Here is an 18,414-nt window from a genome sequence, read left to right as displayed (position 1 = left end):
TGTCTAACTCGTCAAGAATCCCTTAAGAAATTTGTATGTTGAAGAGATAACTCTCATTCATTTAAACTCCGATGAGCAGACTCCCAGCTTGTCTAGTCTTTGCTCATAAGACAATCTCTCTGTTCCAGGGATTGTTCTAATGACCCTCACGTGCATGCCATGGCATCCTTCCTTGGGTTCCTGTTCATCATCCAGCATCAAATGCTCTACTGCTACATTTAATTGGGTAACAAACCCATCTGCTGGTCATTAATTAGTCAATTATGGGAAATTCAGAGCACGTAAATTCCTGTCATATTTGAGGCTGACAAAATGACCCTGAAGCCTGCAGGAAATGTCCTGCCCAGTCAAATTATGGTTACTAAATAAGATTTTAAATTCATATTCTGTCCCAGGCAATGTCATAGAACATTTACGGGATGGAAAGAAGCCCATCTTGTCCACACTGGTCGTCAAGCATCCATCTTTTCTAATCCACTTTTCCATCACTTGGCTCAAAATCTTGTATGCTCTGGCATTTCAAGTACTCCTGTAATTACTACTAAAGTGTCTTGAAGGTCCCTGCCTCTACCACTTTTTTCAGCAGAGTTCTAAGTACCCACAATCCCCAAAGTGAAAAAAAGTTCCCTCAAATCCCTGTAAGGGGAAATGTTTCTCTCTATCTGCTCTGCCTATGCGTGTCAGAACCTTGTACACTTCAGATTCCCCCTCCACCTTTTATGCTTTAAGAGAAATAACCCCAGCCCATCTGGACTCTCCTCATTGCTCAATCATTCTAGCTCGGCAATGTCCTGGTGAATCCCTTCTGCAGTCGCTGTATTCCAATTGCATCCCTTTTATAATGTGGCAAGCAGAACTGTACACAGTAGGGCTAACTACTGCTGCATACAGTATTCAATGTCTTGACTAACCAAGTATCTTAACCACCACAGCTACCTGTCCTGCTGCCTTCAAGGATCTGTGGAGTAGGCACAGCCAGGTCGCTCTGATCTTCTGTACTTCCTATGGTCTTGTCGTTCAATGTATACACCTTTTGTCTTCCAAAATGCATCTTCTGTCTTCTTTTCAAGATTAAATTCCAGTTGCCACTGTTCAGTCCATCTGACCAACCTGTCTATATCATCCTGTAGTCTATGGTTCACCTTCTCACTATTTACTACGCGGCCAATTTTTGTATCATCTGTGTATTTACCAAACTATAGCTGCTGTGTGCATGTCAAGATCATTAATGTACACAACAAACAGCAAGGGATGCACTGCCAAACCCTGTGGTACGCCACTGGATACAGACTTCCAGTCACACAAGTGTCCTTCAGCTGTCAGCTTCTTGCCACCAAACCAATTTTTGGATCCAATTTGCTAAATTGCCCTGGAAACTATGAACTCTTAGCTTCTTAATCAGTCTACCATGCAAGACTTTGTCAAAAGCCTTACTGACATCCATGTAGATGACATAAACTGCACTACACACAGTCACCACCTCAAAATTCAAGGAAATGTGTGGTCAGATAGATCCGAGCATCCTTGTTTTTAATTGTTGCTGTTTAATATGCTTTTAACATCATTACATTGAAAAAAAACACATTGAGTGTTTTCTGTATCATAAAATATGCAAATGTACAAAATCGAAGCAGAAAGGGGCCATTTGGCCTTTCAAGCCAGCTAAGCCGATCAATAAGAATATGACTGATCTATTTATTTTGTGAATTCCACGTTCTTGTGTTTACAGATCACATTTTGATTCCCATGTCTGATATGAATCTGTTTATTTCCACCTTAAAACATTCAATGACCCTGCTGCCACTGCCTCCCGAGGCAGGGAGTTTCAAAGTGTCTCAATCCTTTAAGAGAAAGAAACTCTTTTAAAAGGGCAACCTTGATTTTAAAAGTGTCCCCTAGTTTGTAACTCGCCCAAGAACGAAACACGCTTTCCACGTCTACCTTGTCAAGATCATTCAAGATCTTACAAACATCAAACAGGCCACCCTTGCTCTTCTAAGCTCCAGTGGAACCAATCTACCCTGTCCAATCTTTTCTCAAAAAGACTAAACTAGTATCTGAAATTAAACCTCTGAACCACCGCCAATACCTTAAATAATGAGATCAAAACCGTACAGAATATTTGAGATGTGGTCTCACCAGTGTCCTCTAAAACTGAAGCATAACATCCTTTTATGGTCAATTCCTCTCATAACGAAGGATCGCATTCCATTAGCCACCTTAATCTGTTGCTGTACCTGCAAATTAAGTTTTTGTGACTCATTCACTAAATACATCAGTCTGTCTACACCTAGGAATCCTGCAGTCATTCGGCACTTAAATAATACTCTGCTTTTTTAAAAAATTATTCTTGCCAAAGTAAACGACTTCATGTCTTCCCACATTATGGCCCTCTCTACTGGTCTACATCCTAGTTTGTCATCTTCACAATATAGTTTTCTATGTATATATGGGCCAAAGTCATGAAGTCATTGTAAAGTTTATCACCATGCTTTTGATCCCTTCATCTAAGTCATTGGTACAAATTGTATATATAAAAAAAAATTCAGGACTAGTTACAAACCCCATAGGATCCTGTTTGTCACATCCTGCTAATCTAAACAAGATATATTTATGAACGCAACCTGTTCTCTGGCAGCCAGCCAATACTCTATCCATAATAGTATGCTACCCCTTATATCATGAGGCCTGTTTTCCACAGTAACCTTTTATATGGAAGCTTGTCAAATGCCTTCTGGAAATCCAAGTTCAATACATCAACATGGCCCCTTTGTCCACAGAACGTATTACCCCTTTAAAGAATTCCAATAAGATGATGAAATACAATTTCCCCTTTTATGAAACCATGTTGACTCTTGCTGATGACTTTTTGAGCTTTTCCAAGTGCTCAGTTATAACCTCTTTAATCGGTCTAACACTTCTTCCCAACAGATATCAGTACAGTTGTCTTATAGATTCATATTTGTTACCTGCCTCCCTCCCTCATATAGAGCAGTTCAATTTACTACTTTGCAGTCTGCTGGAACTTTTCCTTAATCTACACGAAAGCAATAAAAAATGCAGTGATCTTTAAATGGCACATTGGTCATCTCATATAAAGTGAACTAGTTTTGTTGTGAATTTATTAATAATTAAAGAGAGTTGTTGACATTACGTCTGCTATCAAGATACTATTTTTTTTTCAGAAACTGAATCAGATGCGAAGCAAGCTGTTAGTCCCTGGGAGTCATCTGGATCTAGGGTCACAAGAGTCCAAGATTCCCATTCTGTTAGTGCAGCAACCTGGAAAGATGGCTGGACAAGAGCACACTGGTTGGGGGAGCGGCTGGGATATTCTGATTCCAAAAGGATGGGGAATGGCATTTTGGATCCCTTTGGTATTAATACAAGTGTTAATACTCTAGTGCTCAATTTGAAATCTGTATGTGTAAAGTGCCTCTCTTAATCTTGGTAATAATTCCAAATCCTGAATCACGTCACTGAAATCATTTCAAATAATCTGAAATTGCAGAATTCTGCAGCATCAAAAGAGACCAGATCTCTCTGTTGAGTCCCTGAAATAGCCCTTTTTCTCTCTCTATGAATCGTTGATTACTTTTAAAATATGTATAATTTTTCCTTTTCTAATCTTTAATGGATATTTCTTCCACGTTATTTCTAAGAAGTTCTTTCATGCCCTAACAACCTTACCATCTAAAGAAAAAAATTCCTTGGGCTCACGCTTCATTTTTTTTCTTTTTTTTCTTTAAATTTAATTCCCTTAATTACAGATTTCTCCAATGAAACAGGTTGTCCCTTGTCGCTTTGAGAATCTTTCAGATTGCTCTTAACCTTTTTCATAATGTAAGGAGTCCCAGCTATGTCCTCATAACTAAACTTGGGATAATAAATGTCTTTGCACCTTTTCAGTTGACTTGATATTTTTGCCATCTACTGTGTAGTTCGGCCACCCATTGAACGAGGATATAGGTATGAAGATTTAGCATTATCTATTTGAATTTTGTAGTTCAAACTCAATTTATTAAACAGGGAATCTTCCTTTAAAATTTCATGAATCTTCTTGTCCCCTGTAATTTTTTATCTCTCTGGCTGTACAGCCTTGTCAGTTCCTGTATAGTACTAGCATTTAGTGTGCATTGTGTATGTTTTAAGTCCCTGAATTTCTCCTGGCATTTCTCTAAACTGAACTTTATCTAATATCCATCTGTCCAATCTGCTAGAGCTGTCTATCTCCTTCGGGAGTTACCTGATTTTTTTTTTCTCATCACGTTTCTACTTGCAGGAGTTTCTTAAAGTGCAATTAGCTGCTGTTCCTGACATTGCATTCACAAAGTACTGCAATGATTGTTAAGTACTTCAAGATGCCCAATGGAAATTGAGTCTGTCTTTATTTTCCTGTTTCTCTTCGATGTACATTTTGCTGTATTTTGTCAGGACTCACTGCCATTTCTTTTTCTCAGTTCTATCAGCATTTAAGTAATATTTTCTCAGTATCATTTTACAACCCAAAAGATGGTGTTTTGTAACACTTTGAAACGTTATGAAAGAGCCAGTTGATAGTGTTTTCAAGTCTAATTGAATGTAGAATGATTGATCCTGGACAGAGAACATTTTTGACTCACCATGAGCATTTTATGTAGATGTGTAGGCATTGACTGAAGTATTTGCTTTTAAAATCTATTTTTGTCATTTTTTGAATTGTAGAAGCAATTTCAGATGAATACCTTCTCTGGAATTCTTTGATTTACTAGTCTAAGAAAACTTAAATGTGAGAATAGAATATTGTCTATTTTTAATCAACATTTTGAATGACTGCCTTGTTTATAATTTTGTAGCTTCTCTTTTTTTTAATCCAGATCTATCGGGGAGCCCGAGCAGGGGGTCTGCAAGAGGGAACCAAGCACTCTCAGTACAAGGGGCTTCCACATTTCCCAGATGACTTTCCGGACTGTCCAGCAGGCATCCAGCACAGTGTGGAGACTGAGAAGGAGTTGATAGGCAAATACAATAAGTAAGCAACTAGTCCAAATGCAGATAGCAACGTATTGTTGTGAAATTACAGCTGTAAGTGTGCAGTAACACCATCAAAATGTACAAAGCAAGAATAACACTTTACAGGACACATCTGGGACAGTTGGCTGGCCTGTGTCTAAGGAATTCAAACAAAACAGGTGCTGAAAAGTACTCCCCTAACTGAGCACTTACCTGATTTCTCATGTGTCTGTCTTTCTCCTTTCCTGTTCATTTTCTAAAGGTAGAGAGATGACTGATGAGTTTAGCCAAAGTGGCAGCACACCTTAGTTGAGGGGTGATGTCAAGAAGCTGGGACTTTAATGTGGACCTCCGCTGGTGTGGGAAGTTTTCTTTTGAGGATGTGGTAGCATAGCGGTTATGTCTCTGGACTCGTAATCAGAAGACAGGTTAATTCTGTGGAGGCATGGGTTCAAAACCAACCACAGAAGCTAATGTAATTTAAACTCCATTAATTAATCAGATGTAAAGCTAGTCTCAAGTATTACCAATTGTTGTAAAAACTAGTGTAATGTCCTTTTATGGAAGGAAATCTTGCCACCCTTGGCTATCTAGCCTTTATGTGATGCCACTCCCACAGCAATGTGGTTAACTCTTAACTGCCCTCTGAAGTGGCCAAGCAAACTATTGAGTTCAAAATAGTGAGGGATGAGCAATGAATGCTGGTATTGCCAGCAATGCCCATGGGAAAGAGTGACAAGGAGAAAAATACATAGTCTCTGCAATATCTTCACACTCAGAAAACTGGAAAATCTATCCTGTTTTGCTTTTTATCAAACATCTGTATTTGAAATTTTTCCGTAACTGAAATTCTTTTATTGTATTTTTCTTTACTACACCTATATGCAGTGAATGTCTGGCTTCTGTAAAGCTGTGCTCTATTATTCGATTGTGGTCATATTTTGTAATACAAATAATAAATCTGCCTGCTGTTGGTTGCCTCTTCTGCCTACCCTGATTTTCTTGAAGTAAGACATCTGGATAAGCCTGCCATCGTTTAGCCCTAATGTTGGTGTTTTTTCTAGTATTTCGCCACTGTCCCTTAGAACTAAGCTATAATTGATTATGTGATAAGAAAAATTGTCATAACCACTCATTTATCTCTTGGATTCATCTTGGTATTTCATAATGCTTGGAATGCCCTGTGTTGTTATGATAATTTTAAGACAAGATTCTAAAATGTGTGGCTTGCGGATGGCGAGCCAGACCTTTCAAACCACTAGGGAGGCAAATGTTTTGGTTTTCATATTGTTTTAATATTCATGTCACAGATGTGCTCTTCTCTTAAACTTTTAACTTCAAGAAGATTAACAAAGGCATTAATAAATATCTAGCCATCCCCACTTCACTTGGGAGGCTAACTGAACTACACAATTCATGTCAAACTGTCAAGCCCATAACTGAACCAGAGATTCCTGGCTTATATCATGGCCTCCTGTAGTTGCCCAGGTGTGTCTTTTTCACTCCTTTTGGAAAATCTTGAAAGATCAAGTTGGAAGTTTTCTGCTCTTCTTTCTGTGAGTTAAATAACCAGATGTGTCTCTAGGTATCCACCAGCTAAGAGGCCTAACTATATCCATCATGGTACCATGAGTCCATTCCGTAGTCCTTGGCAACAGCTAGTAGAAGAATGGGAATCCCAGAACCAAGGTGGTGATATCAAACTTCCTGTCAGTGGCAAAGAACAAGAGCAGAGGTTGGAAGCACGGAATTCTAACAAGAAACACATTGGAGTATGTGAAAACAAAGCTTCTGAGGCAACACCAAACGAGGAGAAACCTTCAGAGCCAGACGAGGTTTCTGAAAGTGTGACCGCCCTTGAGCCAAACATAGGATGTGAAAATCTCCAGAATCTAATAACTCAAGGCACTCCAGCAGAAAGTGGCCATTTTTCTGTTTTGAGGTCAGTGTATAACTTGCATCATGACTTATTTGTGGATTAAATTAATCAAAAGTCACTAGATTATTAGATTAAAATATTCTTGTAAAAGGGGTTCGCTGCCGAAGTTGGGCTGTAGCATGATTCTCTGGCCAGGTATCTCAACTGCAGGTAAAGTAGCACTCGGCAGGCACTGCACATAGTAAATGCATCGAGCAACTTGCAGCTGTCTTCGTATCCAACTGCAGAACTGTTGTTTCAAATGCTTAACTAACCAGGAGACTGAAAGCTGAACTCCCCCAAGGAAGGAGATACTCCCTATTTAACTTGACATATACAATTTAGTTTAATGACCAGAAAGGAAATACAGTCTTCCCTTCTTTGTACCTCCAGTTAAATCCATATGTGTGGGTGCGAGGTTGTCTCCTCAGTCAGTGGTTTATTTAGTTGAAGTCTCTTTGTACAGTATGAATTTATGCTGTCGGAGACATTCTGTTGTAGGACTGTGGAAGGCAGGTGTGTTGCCACAAAGTCAGAGGGGAAAATCAGGTGTGGGATTGACATGCAGTCAAGATGCACGAAATAAGAGAAAATATGCAATAACTACACCGTTGAGGATTAGGAACGCAATTCCACATGCCCATCAATTCAGAAAACCTAAACAGTCTTTACTGCAGTGGTTTAACATTGATTCTGGGTTGAAACTCTAATGAGGAATCTGTTTCACATATTGATTGTTCTTGGCTTGAACGAATTCCCTGATATCGGCGCTAGGACTTGTCATTCAGTGGTGCTACCATCACTTGTGGCCCCACCAGCAATGTGCAGACAGGGAGGGTTTGCTACTATTGAACAGAAACTAAACTAGATCAGCCACACAAATGTTATGGTGATAATATTAAGTCAGAGTCTGGGAGTTCTTCAGTGAGTAATTTGCCTTCTCTTTCTCCAGTGCCTGGCCATCTACAAGGCACAGGCCAGGGGTAGAAAGGAATACTTCCACCTACCTGGAAGACTTCAGTTCCAGCAGCACTCAAACAGCTTCACATCATCCAGAATAAAGTAGCCCAATTGACTGACATGCCATCCACCACTTTCTATATCCACTTCTTTCACCACCAGCGGCAATGTGTTCTGTAGATTCACCAAGGATTCATAGATAGCACCTTCCAAATACACAGCCATTCCCATCTAGATGGGCAAGGGCAGCAGGTGAATGGCAACACCACCACCCATAAATCACCTCCAAGATGCTCACCATCCTATAGTACCATTCCTTCACTATCACTGGGTCACAAACCTGGGACCCCCGCCCTAACAGCGTTGTGTGTTTACCAACAAACAGCACATGGACTGCAGCCATTCAAGGTTGACTGAGCGGCTCCATCTCAAGTGCAATTAGGGATTGAAAGTAAATCCCTGACAGCAAAGCCCCCTTCATTTGAATAAATAAAAGAACTAGCTTCGAGACTTTGTGCTATTCCCACAGCTTAAAATAATATTTCCGATAACTGACTTCAGTATTATTGTGTGAATGGAACTTGGAAAAGGATAGAGTTATCAGCAGCAGAGCCCTTTTGAGGGAGTGGGTCTTGATTTTTGAAAGGCATGTGAGCAAAGGGATTTATATTGCAATGTTAGCGAGCAGATTAGAGAAAATAGGTTCAGGGGAGTCATCGATATGTTCTTCATCTAGGTCATCTTGGAGAAAGCGCGAAGTGAAATAAAGTGGAAACTGAATAAAGAAATAAGATTAGGGCTCAGGGAAATTGTTTGATTAGGGGCTGAGGCAACAGAGGCAGCCAAGCAGTAAGAGAATTAGTGGCAAAGAATGCTCATCACACACTGCACTTGATGACTATTGAGATTGAACGGAAGGGAGTTTTAATAGACAAGAGAGGCTGGAGATTTTCCTTTCTCCAACTTAAGTGCATTGTATGCTCACACAGTATTTGATGCAGTTTTGTTTTATTGATTCTAGGAATAGGCATGTTATCGTAGACTTGAACATTTTCTGTTGTTCTACAGGAGTAGAAAGTTGTTGAAGCAGATATCCATGTGGAGTCAACCTTCATCCAGCAGGGGTCAGCAGACACAACGACACAGAGGGCCTGCTCAGGTGCAAATGGCATCACATGCTGTAAAATCCATCATCTGCTCTCATCCGCGGTTCCTGATCTGGGTGAGGCTATCGTTGCTGAAGAAAGGCAATCCTGTTGCTAACGCAACCATTTGTGTTCCTTCCAAAGAGGACCTTCACCTTTTGGTGTCGGACCCTAATTGTCCTGGCCCTCAAGAATCAAAGCACCGAGACCCCTTCAAACAGAACTGCAAAGCCTTGAAGAACAAGAAGAAGAGAGCTTTGTCCAAGGCTCCAGAAACTGCTGTTGCTGCTGATTTGGGAATTACATCCGTTTCTGGTTGTGGAGTCAATTTAGTTCAAGGATTATGGCCTGACCAAATACAAAATGTAACGTCCCATTGCTCCAGACGAACAATTGGCTATATCAGCCAAGGAGATTTCTCACTAATTGTAGGCTGTGGAGAAGCACAGGGATTTGTGAGTTTACTGGGACTCTTGCATATGATGTCCAATCAGCCGCAAGACCAACGTGGCCTTGCACTTGTAAGGAACCCAGCTTCTCTGCAGTATCGATTCGCTAAGATAAACATTGAAGTATAAACCCAATCTCGGAGGGATGGGGCTAAATATTTATATTTCCTTTCAAAAGACCAGTCTTTTAAAAGTATCCAGTAGAATCCAGTTACAAAAGTAAAATACTGCTGGAATTCTGAAATTAAAACAGAAAATGCTTCACAGACAAGGCAATAAATATGGAGAGCTAAAGAATTTTAAGTCGATGATGTTTTTGTTGACGCTGTTGACTCTTTCTCTGTATACAGATACCAGCACACCTGGTGAGTTTCTCCAACATTGTACATTATTGTTATGCTACGATTCAGTTATTGAATTTTAGTTCTAGCGCTGATGAATAAGGAAATCTGGAATTAGATTCAAAGAAGGCCTTTTTGTTTTGCTACTGCAGTTAATGCCATATCTACAAGCCAAACTTCCTTCAAAAAGGCAATTTCCAATAATGTTTATAGTCAACTAATGAATTTCGTTGTAACTACAGTATATTTTGTTGATATGAAAATGCAGTAGGCATAATTAATTATTGTGGAGATTGCTGAACAGAAAATCAATTGCTTCATTTTCAGATAGACTTTGTCATGAATGTAATTAACAAAATAAAACTGTTGTGAATGATCTTTTTCTGTTTATTGTTTGTTTTCATCTTTGAAGTCCTAGGGGAGGGTCCTAGGCCCAGTATTCTTCAGCTGATTCTTCAATGACCTTCCCACTATCTTAAGGTCAGATGTGATGCTGATTGGACAGCATTCAGAATCATTCTTGACAACAGATACTGATGAAGGCCAAGACCATCTGTAGCAACATCTCGATAACATTCATGCTTGGACTGATAAGTGGCAAGTGCCAGTCCTGCCACACTGGCATTTCCATGCAGTGACCATCTCCAACAAGAATCTAACCAATTCCCCTTGACATTCCATGTCTTTGCCATTGCTGAATCCCTGGCTGTCAACATCATGGCAATTATCGTTGACCATACACTGAACTGGTCCAGCAACGCTGTCCATGTTAATATTATTGCCATCCCTGGGAATGCCCTGTTACATTTGCAGGACAGGCCCAGCAAAGGTGGTGACACAGAATATACAGTCAGGGGGCAGTTGCTTTAGGAGGCCTCAACATTGACTCATAGAGTCACAGAGAAGTATAGCACAGAAACAGATCCATTTGTCCAACTTGCCAGTGCTGACTAGATAAAGCTAGTCCCATTTGCCAGCATTTGGCCCATATCTGTCGAAAGTCTTCCCATTCATATACCAATCCAGATACCTTTTAAATGTTGTAATTGTACCAGCTTCCACCACTTCCTCCGGCATCTAATTCCACACTCGGACCACCTTATGCATGGGGTAGGTGATGGCCTGGTGGTGTTATTGCTAGACCATTAGTCCAGAGTCCCAGGTAATATTCTGGAGACCTGGGTTTGAATCCCACCAGGGCAGATGATGTAATTTGAATTCAATAATAATCTGGAGTTAAGACTGTAATGATGACCAAGAAACCATTGCCAATTGTCAGCAAAAACCCATCTGGTTCATTAATGTCCTTTTTAGGGAAAGAAATCTGCCATCCTTACCTGGTCTGGCCTATGTGTGACTCCAGACCCAGACCAATATGGGGTTGACTCTTAACTGCCCTGCGGGTACCGAGGGATGGGCAATAAATGCTGGACCAGCCAGCAATGTCTATATCCCATGAGTGAATTTTTAAAAAAAAAAGTTGCCCCTTAAGTCCCTATTAAATCTTTCCGCACTCTCCTTAAACCTATGCCCTTTAGTTTACCCTGGGGTAAAACTCCTTGACTATGCACCCTACCCATGCACCTCATAATTTTATAAACCTGGTCACCCCTCAGCCTCCAATGATCCTGGGGATCATGCTGTAGCCTATTCGGCGTTTCTCTATTGCTCAACCCCTCCAATCCTGGCAAGGTCATTGTAGACCTTTTCTGAACCCTTTCAAGTTTCACAACATCCTTCCTATAGCAGGTAGACTAAAACTGAACGCACTGTTCCAAAAGTGGCCTAACCAACGTCCTGTACAGCTGCAACATGATCTCTCAACTAAACTCAAGCACTGACCAATAAAGGCAAGTGTGCTAAATGCCTTCTTGACTACTGTCTACCTGTGACTCTACTTTCAAGGAACTCAAAGATCTCTTTGTTCAGCAACATTCACCAGGACCTTACCATTAGTGTATGAGTCCTGCCCTGATTTGCCTTTCCAGAATATAGCATTTCACATCTATCTAGATTAAATTCCATCTGCCATTTCTTGGCCCAACAGCCTATCTGATCAGTGCCCCATTGTACTCTGAGGTATTCTTCTTTGCTGCCCACCACACCTCCGATTTCGGTGTCATCTGCATATTTACTAATTATGCCCCCTATGTTCACATCCAAATCGTTTCTATAAATGACGAAAAGCAGTCGACACAACACTGACCCCTGCGGCTCACTGCTGCTCACAGTCCTCTAGTCCAAAAAGCAACCCTCCACCACCGCCCTCTGTCTTCTATCTTCGAGCCAATTTTGTATTCAAATGGCTAGCTCTCCTTGTATTCCATGTGATCTAACCTTGTTAACCAGTCTAATGTGGAACTTTGTCAAATGCCTTACTGAAGCCCATATAAATCATGTCCATAGCTTTGCCCTCATCCATCGTCTGTCACTTCTTCAAAAATCTCAATCAAGTTAGTGAGACACGATTTCCCACACACAAAGCCATGTTGACTATCTGTAATTAGTACTTGCTTTTTTAAATACATGTAAACACTATCCCTCAGAACCCCCTTCAACAACTTTCCCACCATTGATCTCAGCCTCAGCAGTTTGTAATTCCTTGGCTTTTCTTACCACCTTTGTTAAATAATGACATCACGTTAGCCAGTCTCCTGTCACCTCAGCTGTGGCTATCGATGATATGAATATCTCAGCTGGAGCCCAGCAATCACTTCCCTAGCTTCCCACAAAGTTCTAGGGTACTCCTGGTCTGGTATCATGGATTTATCCAACTTTACCTATTTTAAGATATCTAGCACTTCCTCCTCTGTAACATCGTCACTTTTCAATATATTGCCATTTATTTTTCCAAGTTCGCAAGCTTCCATATCTTTTCCACAGTAAACACTGATGTAAAATACTCATTTTGTATCACACTCAACTCCTGTGGTTGCATACATAGGCTGCCTTGTTGATCTTTAAGGACCGTACTCTCTCCCTACTTGCTCTTTTGCCCGTAATGTGTTAATTGAAACCCTTTGGATTTTCCTTAACCCTAAATGCCAACGTTTTCTCATGTTCCCTTTTTGCCCACCTGGTTTCCCGCTTGAGCATAATCCCACTGCCTTTATACTTCTCTAGGAATTAACTCAAACCCTGCGGTCTAAACTTCCTCAGTTGCAAGGAAGGGTCACCGGACCTGAAGCGTTAACTCTGTTTTCTGCTCCACAGATGCTGCCAAACCTGCGGAGCTTTTCCAGCAGCTTTGTTTTTATCACTTCCTTATTTCTCGCCCAAATAATTTCACTGGATTTACTCCCTGGAATATCCTCCCTAACTATAGCTGTAATGTTATCCCTAAGCAAAAACGTTACTTTCCCTCCTCTCTTGATCTCCTTTCTAACTTTCTTATAGCATCTATTCCCTGGAACATTAAGTCTTGTCCATTCCTGTGCTATGTCTCTGAGATTGCGATGATATCCCAATCCCATTTTCCCAACCATCTGCCTTATGTGTCATGCCTGTAGCATTGAAATAAATGCAGATTAATTTATCAGTCCAACCTCTTTCTCTGCTTTGCTCCTGCCTGCCTTGATTATTTGACTTACTCTTTTCCCTAATTGCACTGGCTTCGGACTGATCCTTTTTCTAACTACCTCTCCGGTTACCAGCCTCCACCTTCTGTTACTAGTTAAAATCCTCCCAGATGGCTCTAGCAAATCTCCCTGCCAATATATTAGTTCACTTCTAATTCAGGAGCAATCCATCCTGCTTATCCAGATCACTTTTACCCCAGAAAAAATTCCAATGATGTAAAAATATGTACCAATCTCCCCTGCACCAACTCCTCAGCCATGCATTCATCCGGTCTATCCTCTAATTCCTACTCTCACCAGCACATGGCACCAGGAATAATCCAAGTTATTACTACCCTTGAGGACCTACTTTTTAAACTCCTGCCTAATTTCCCTAAATTCACTCCTCAGAACTTCAACCATTTCTCTTCCTATGCTGGCTCCTCTCCCTTTTGAGAATATTCTGCACCCTTTCCAAGACATTCTTGATCCTGGTGCCAGGGAGGCAACACACCATACTGATATCTCATTGCCATTCCAGATCTCACAAAGTGACATGGCATCAGATCAAGCATGGTCAAGGAAACAGCCTGCTGACTATGTTCCACCCGCCCATATACTCCCTTACCCCACCTCCAAGCTGATGAATGATCACGCCATCAAATTGAACATACCTTGGAGAAAGCACTCTGTGTGGGACCTCAACTCCTAGTACCAGGTGTAGCTTTGCTGCAGCACTACTGAACAAGGTGATCAAGTCCTAAAATACATCGCTGCAAGACTGGGTCTATGCCAGCTGATGAGGTCAGCAAGAAGAGGGAAAAAAACATACTTGACCTCTTCTTTACCAGTCTGCCCACCACAGATACATCAATCCATGACAATATTGGTAGGAGTGTCCCTGTGGAGATAAAGTCCCTGTCTTCACATTGAGAATATCATCCATCATGTTGTGTGGCACTATCACTGTGCTAAATGGGGTAGCCTTCAAACAGATGTGGTAAGTCAAGGCTGGGCATTCATGAGGCACTTTGGGCCATCAACAGCAGCAGAATTATATTCGAACAATCTCATGGCTTGGCATATACCACACCCTACCAATACCATCAAGCCAGGGGATCAACCATGCTTCAACAAAGAGTGCAGGAAGACATGCCAGGACCAGTGCCAAACATACTTGAAAATGAGATAACAAACTGGTGAAAGACTGTCGGTGTACCGAACAGCATAAGCAGCAAGTGTGAAGCTGGATGAACACAGCAGGCATCTCAGGAGCACAAAAGCTGATGTTTCAGGCCTAGACGCTTTTGTGGTCCTGAGATGCTGCTCGGCCTGCTGTGTTCATCCAGCTTCACACTTTGTTACCTTGGATTTGCCAGTATCTGCAGTTCCCATTATCTCTGATAAGTAGCAAGTGCTAGAGGTAAGTGATTCCACAGAAAGCAGATCAGATCTAAGCTCTGCAGTCCTGCTTCATCCATCCTTGCTTACTATGATCTGCTTGTACTGCTTGTAAACAAAGCTTTTCACTGCACTTCAGCATTCGTGACAATCAATCAATCAAAAATTAACTCACTGGAAAAGGAGACTCCACAAACAGCCCTATCCTCAATGATAGGGGAGCCCTGCACATCAGTGCAAAAGATGAAAGCAGAATACTGCGGGTGCTGGAAATCTGAATCAAGCTCAGAGAATGTAGAAGAAACTCAGGAGGTCTGGCAGCATCCGTGGAGAGATTAAAAAAAATTCTGAGTCCAGTCTGACTTCGTCAGAGCAAAACAAAAGTGCAAGGGATAAGGCTGAAACATTTGCAACAATCTTTAGCCAGAAATGCTGAGTGGATGATCTATCTTAGCCTCCACCAGTAGTCCCCAGCATCACAGATACCAGCCTTCGGCCAATTCGATTCACTCCATGTGATACCGAGAAATGGCTTGGAGGGACTGGATGCTACAAATGTTATGGGCGCTGACAACATTTCAGCATTAGTTCGGGAGACTTGCTCCAGAACTTGCCGTATGCATAGCCAAGCTGTTCCAGAACATTCAGAGAAGCCTTTCTAATACCTGGATGGGTTGGATTGACTTGTGAAGAAAGATTGGACAGGCTAGTGCCCATATTCTCTGGAGTGTAGAGGTTACTTGATTAAATAAGAACGTCAGGGCCCCTGATGGGGTGGATATATAGAGGATGTTTTATCTTATGGGAGAATCTAAAGCTAGGAAACCTCTGTTTGAAAATCAGGGATTGCCCTTTTAAAACAGAGTTGTGAATTTTTGGAGCTCCCTTCCTAAAAAGGTAATGCAAGCAGCATTCATAAACATTTTTTAGGCAGATGTGGATGGATTTTATAAAGCAGGGGCTGAAATGTTATCAGGATAGGCAGGAATGCAGATTTGAAATTGCAATCAGATTAGACATGAACTTATGGGCTAACAGAGGAGGCTCGAGCGGCCAAATGGCCTACTCCAGGTTCTAGCTGTGGATAATCACCAACAGAAACTTCTGGATTTCTGAGTTCAACATCTGAGCGCTGTTTCAGTGTAACAATAGCAAAATCTGGATCCTCCTGCCCTCATCACAGTTTCCCTCTCTACTCAGCTTCATCTCATTGCAAACCTGCAGATTTTACAGTCTTTTTACAGAAACCTGAGCTGTACCATGAAACATTTTAAACTTTCAAGTTCGAGCTGATTTGTAAAATGTGGCCCATTAGAGGGCAGTAGAGCTCCAGAAAATGCATTCTGCATTCATTCTGTGTCCTGAAAGCAACCTTGAAGAGTTCAAACTTCGCTGCTGAACCCAAGAGTCCCTCGCCTGTGACCAACTTGAAGTGGAGAAGCTTATTCAAGAACACATCAAGAGATTTCATTGGGAACACACAGAAGGGACCGTCGAGGGGTTGAAGGGAGTGCAAAAATCTCCAAACAACTCATCAACCCAAACTTGGCAAGCATCACCTGTCCCACATTTGGCAGAATTGACAGACTGAGCAATGGACTTATCGGCTATCTCAGAAAGCTTAGAACTGGAGCATAAGCAGGTCAAACTTGATCCTGAGTGAGGTGCTGTCTAGGAGAATAGATGTTATGCCCTGTAGCCCATTAGTGACTACAGTTTAGAAGGACTTCATTCACTATTAAGTACATTGTGACATCTGGTTGTCATAAAAGAGACTATATAAATTCAAACTTCCTTTAACCTTGAACTATGTGTTGCTCTGACTTTAATTTGTATAAAAGGAATGAGTTTTGCATTTATATGTTTAAATATTTTTTAAGACAGAGGTAGATAGATTCCTGATTCCCAAGGAGATGAAAGAATATTGGGGTACGCAGGAGTTTTGAGTTGAGGTTAAAACCAGATCAGCCATGACCTTGTTGAATGGCAGAACAGCTTAAGGGGCTGAATGGCCTACTCTTGTTCCTGTTTCCTTGGTTGTATGGCTTTTTCATGATCTTAGGATATTCTAAAGTACTTTACAATAAGTGCTTTTTGACCTGTGCTTACTGTCAGCTGATGATCTCTAAGGGAAGATTGAAAATAACTGTTAGAGCACAGATTAAAATGGATTTAATACTTAAACAAAGGATTAACTGAACCCTAATACCTCTTCAAATTACATAACCTTGGCCTGGTTTCCAAATGGGGTTAGAATCTCTCTTTTGACAATATTATGTCTCTACTCTGTATTATTGAGCCAATTGTAGCTCAGTCAGACAACTTAAATGTTTATACTGGCAGACAGCACTCCCCTTTAGTGTTGCCAGTGTTTTCTGAAAGAAAGGAAGGAAGGGTCACTCTTCATGGTCTTGTCTCATGTTGGACAACTCACTTTGGGATAAAACCTTTTGCAAACATATCTAGGTTAACATTGACGTTTGCTCTAAGCTTGAACAGAGAAACTAGTCACATTCTTTCCATGCCAGTATTTATTTCACCTGTTTTACAAAATGCTATTTTAAAGAAAATGCCAACATAGTTGCTAATAGAGAGGAATATCATTGAAAGCTTTAGGGTAATATAAATTTATTTTAAGACAAAAAGTATTTGCTTTTATATAGTGTCTTTTATGGTGTTAAAGATGTTATTAAAGTGTTTTATTTCTAACTGCTAAGTTATATAATTGCGATCATTGTAATTTGAAAGGTATAGGAACCAATCTGCATAAAGCAAGCTCCCACAAATGCCAGTGTAATAACCAGAAAATCTGTTTTTAAATGTTAGTTCAGAGATTATGAATTGTTTAGGACACCTTGCCTGCTGTTGTTTGAAATGGGATCTTTTCTGTTTACCTGAAAGGACGGACAGGACCTTGATTTAAATCCTGATTGTGAGGCAGCCCCTCTGCCAATGCAACACTCTGCCAGTACTGGCACTGGAATGTCAGGTCTATGCACTGTGACTTGAAACTCCAGCCTCTTAAATGACTGATGATGTTGAAGGAGAAAATAAAGTACTATTGCAATATTATATTGAATGTATGGTGTGATAGAAATGTAGAAAGTAGGAGCAGGAATAGACCATTCAAACCTTTGAACCTGATGGGTGTAGGTAGAATTTTAATGGTTACAGTGAAATTATGGCTTTAACGCAATGCACAGTGGCTTAGTTACAGCCATAGTTTCTCAAAGAACAAAGAACAAAGAAAATTACAGCACAGGAACATCCCCTTCGGCCCGCCAAGCCTGCACCAATGTGCTGCCTGTCACCCCCTACCCTTCTGGGGAGTGTATCCCTCTATTCCCATCCTATTCATGTATTTGTCACAATGCCCTTTAAAAGTCACTCTTGTATCTGCTCCCACTTCCTACTCCAGCAGCAAGTTCCAGGCTCCCACCACTCTCTGTGTAAAAGACTTGCCTCGTACATCATCTTTAAACCTTTCCCCTCACATCTTAAACCCAGGGCCCCTGGTGACTCTTCCATCCCGGACAAAGTCTGCTGACTGTCCACTCTGTCCATGGCCTTCATAATCTTGCAGACCTCTAAAAGGTCACCCCCCCGCAACCTCCGTCATTCCAGTGAGAACAACACAAGTTTCTCCAACCT

At 41.0% G+C, this 18,414-nt stretch overlaps 1 protein-coding gene across 3 annotated transcripts in view; it reads left to right on the top strand.

Annotated features, from left to right (window-relative positions):
- Positions 1 to 10,125, top strand: part of pop1 (POP1 homolog, ribonuclease P/MRP subunit) — a 60,471-nt gene extending 50,346 nt beyond the window's left edge. For 2 of the 3 annotated variants that reach the window (XM_059646258.1, XM_059646256.1), the window contains exons 13-16: positions 3,186 to 3,377; positions 4,836 to 5,011; positions 6,578 to 6,934; positions 8,939 to 10,125. In XM_059646258.1, coding sequence (XP_059502241.1) covers positions 3,186 to 3,377; positions 4,836 to 5,011; positions 6,578 to 6,934; positions 8,939 to 9,593 — 1,380 coding nt within the window. In that variant the 3' untranslated portion in view covers positions 9,594 to 10,125. The remainder of the gene's footprint in view (positions 1 to 3,185; positions 3,378 to 4,835; positions 5,012 to 6,577; positions 6,935 to 8,938) is intronic. The other variant, XM_059646257.1, reaches the window with a different exon arrangement.
- Positions 10,126 to 18,414: the final 8,289 nt, after the last annotated feature.

Source organism: Stegostoma tigrinum, chromosome 5 (genome assembly GCF_030684315.1).
Source record: "Stegostoma tigrinum isolate sSteTig4 chromosome 5, sSteTig4.hap1, whole genome shotgun sequence".
Classification (NCBI taxonomy): domain Eukaryota; kingdom Metazoa; phylum Chordata; class Chondrichthyes; order Orectolobiformes; family Stegostomatidae; genus Stegostoma; species Stegostoma tigrinum.
Note: the sequence above shows the minus strand (reverse complement) of the source record. Positions and strands in the feature narration are given on the sequence as shown.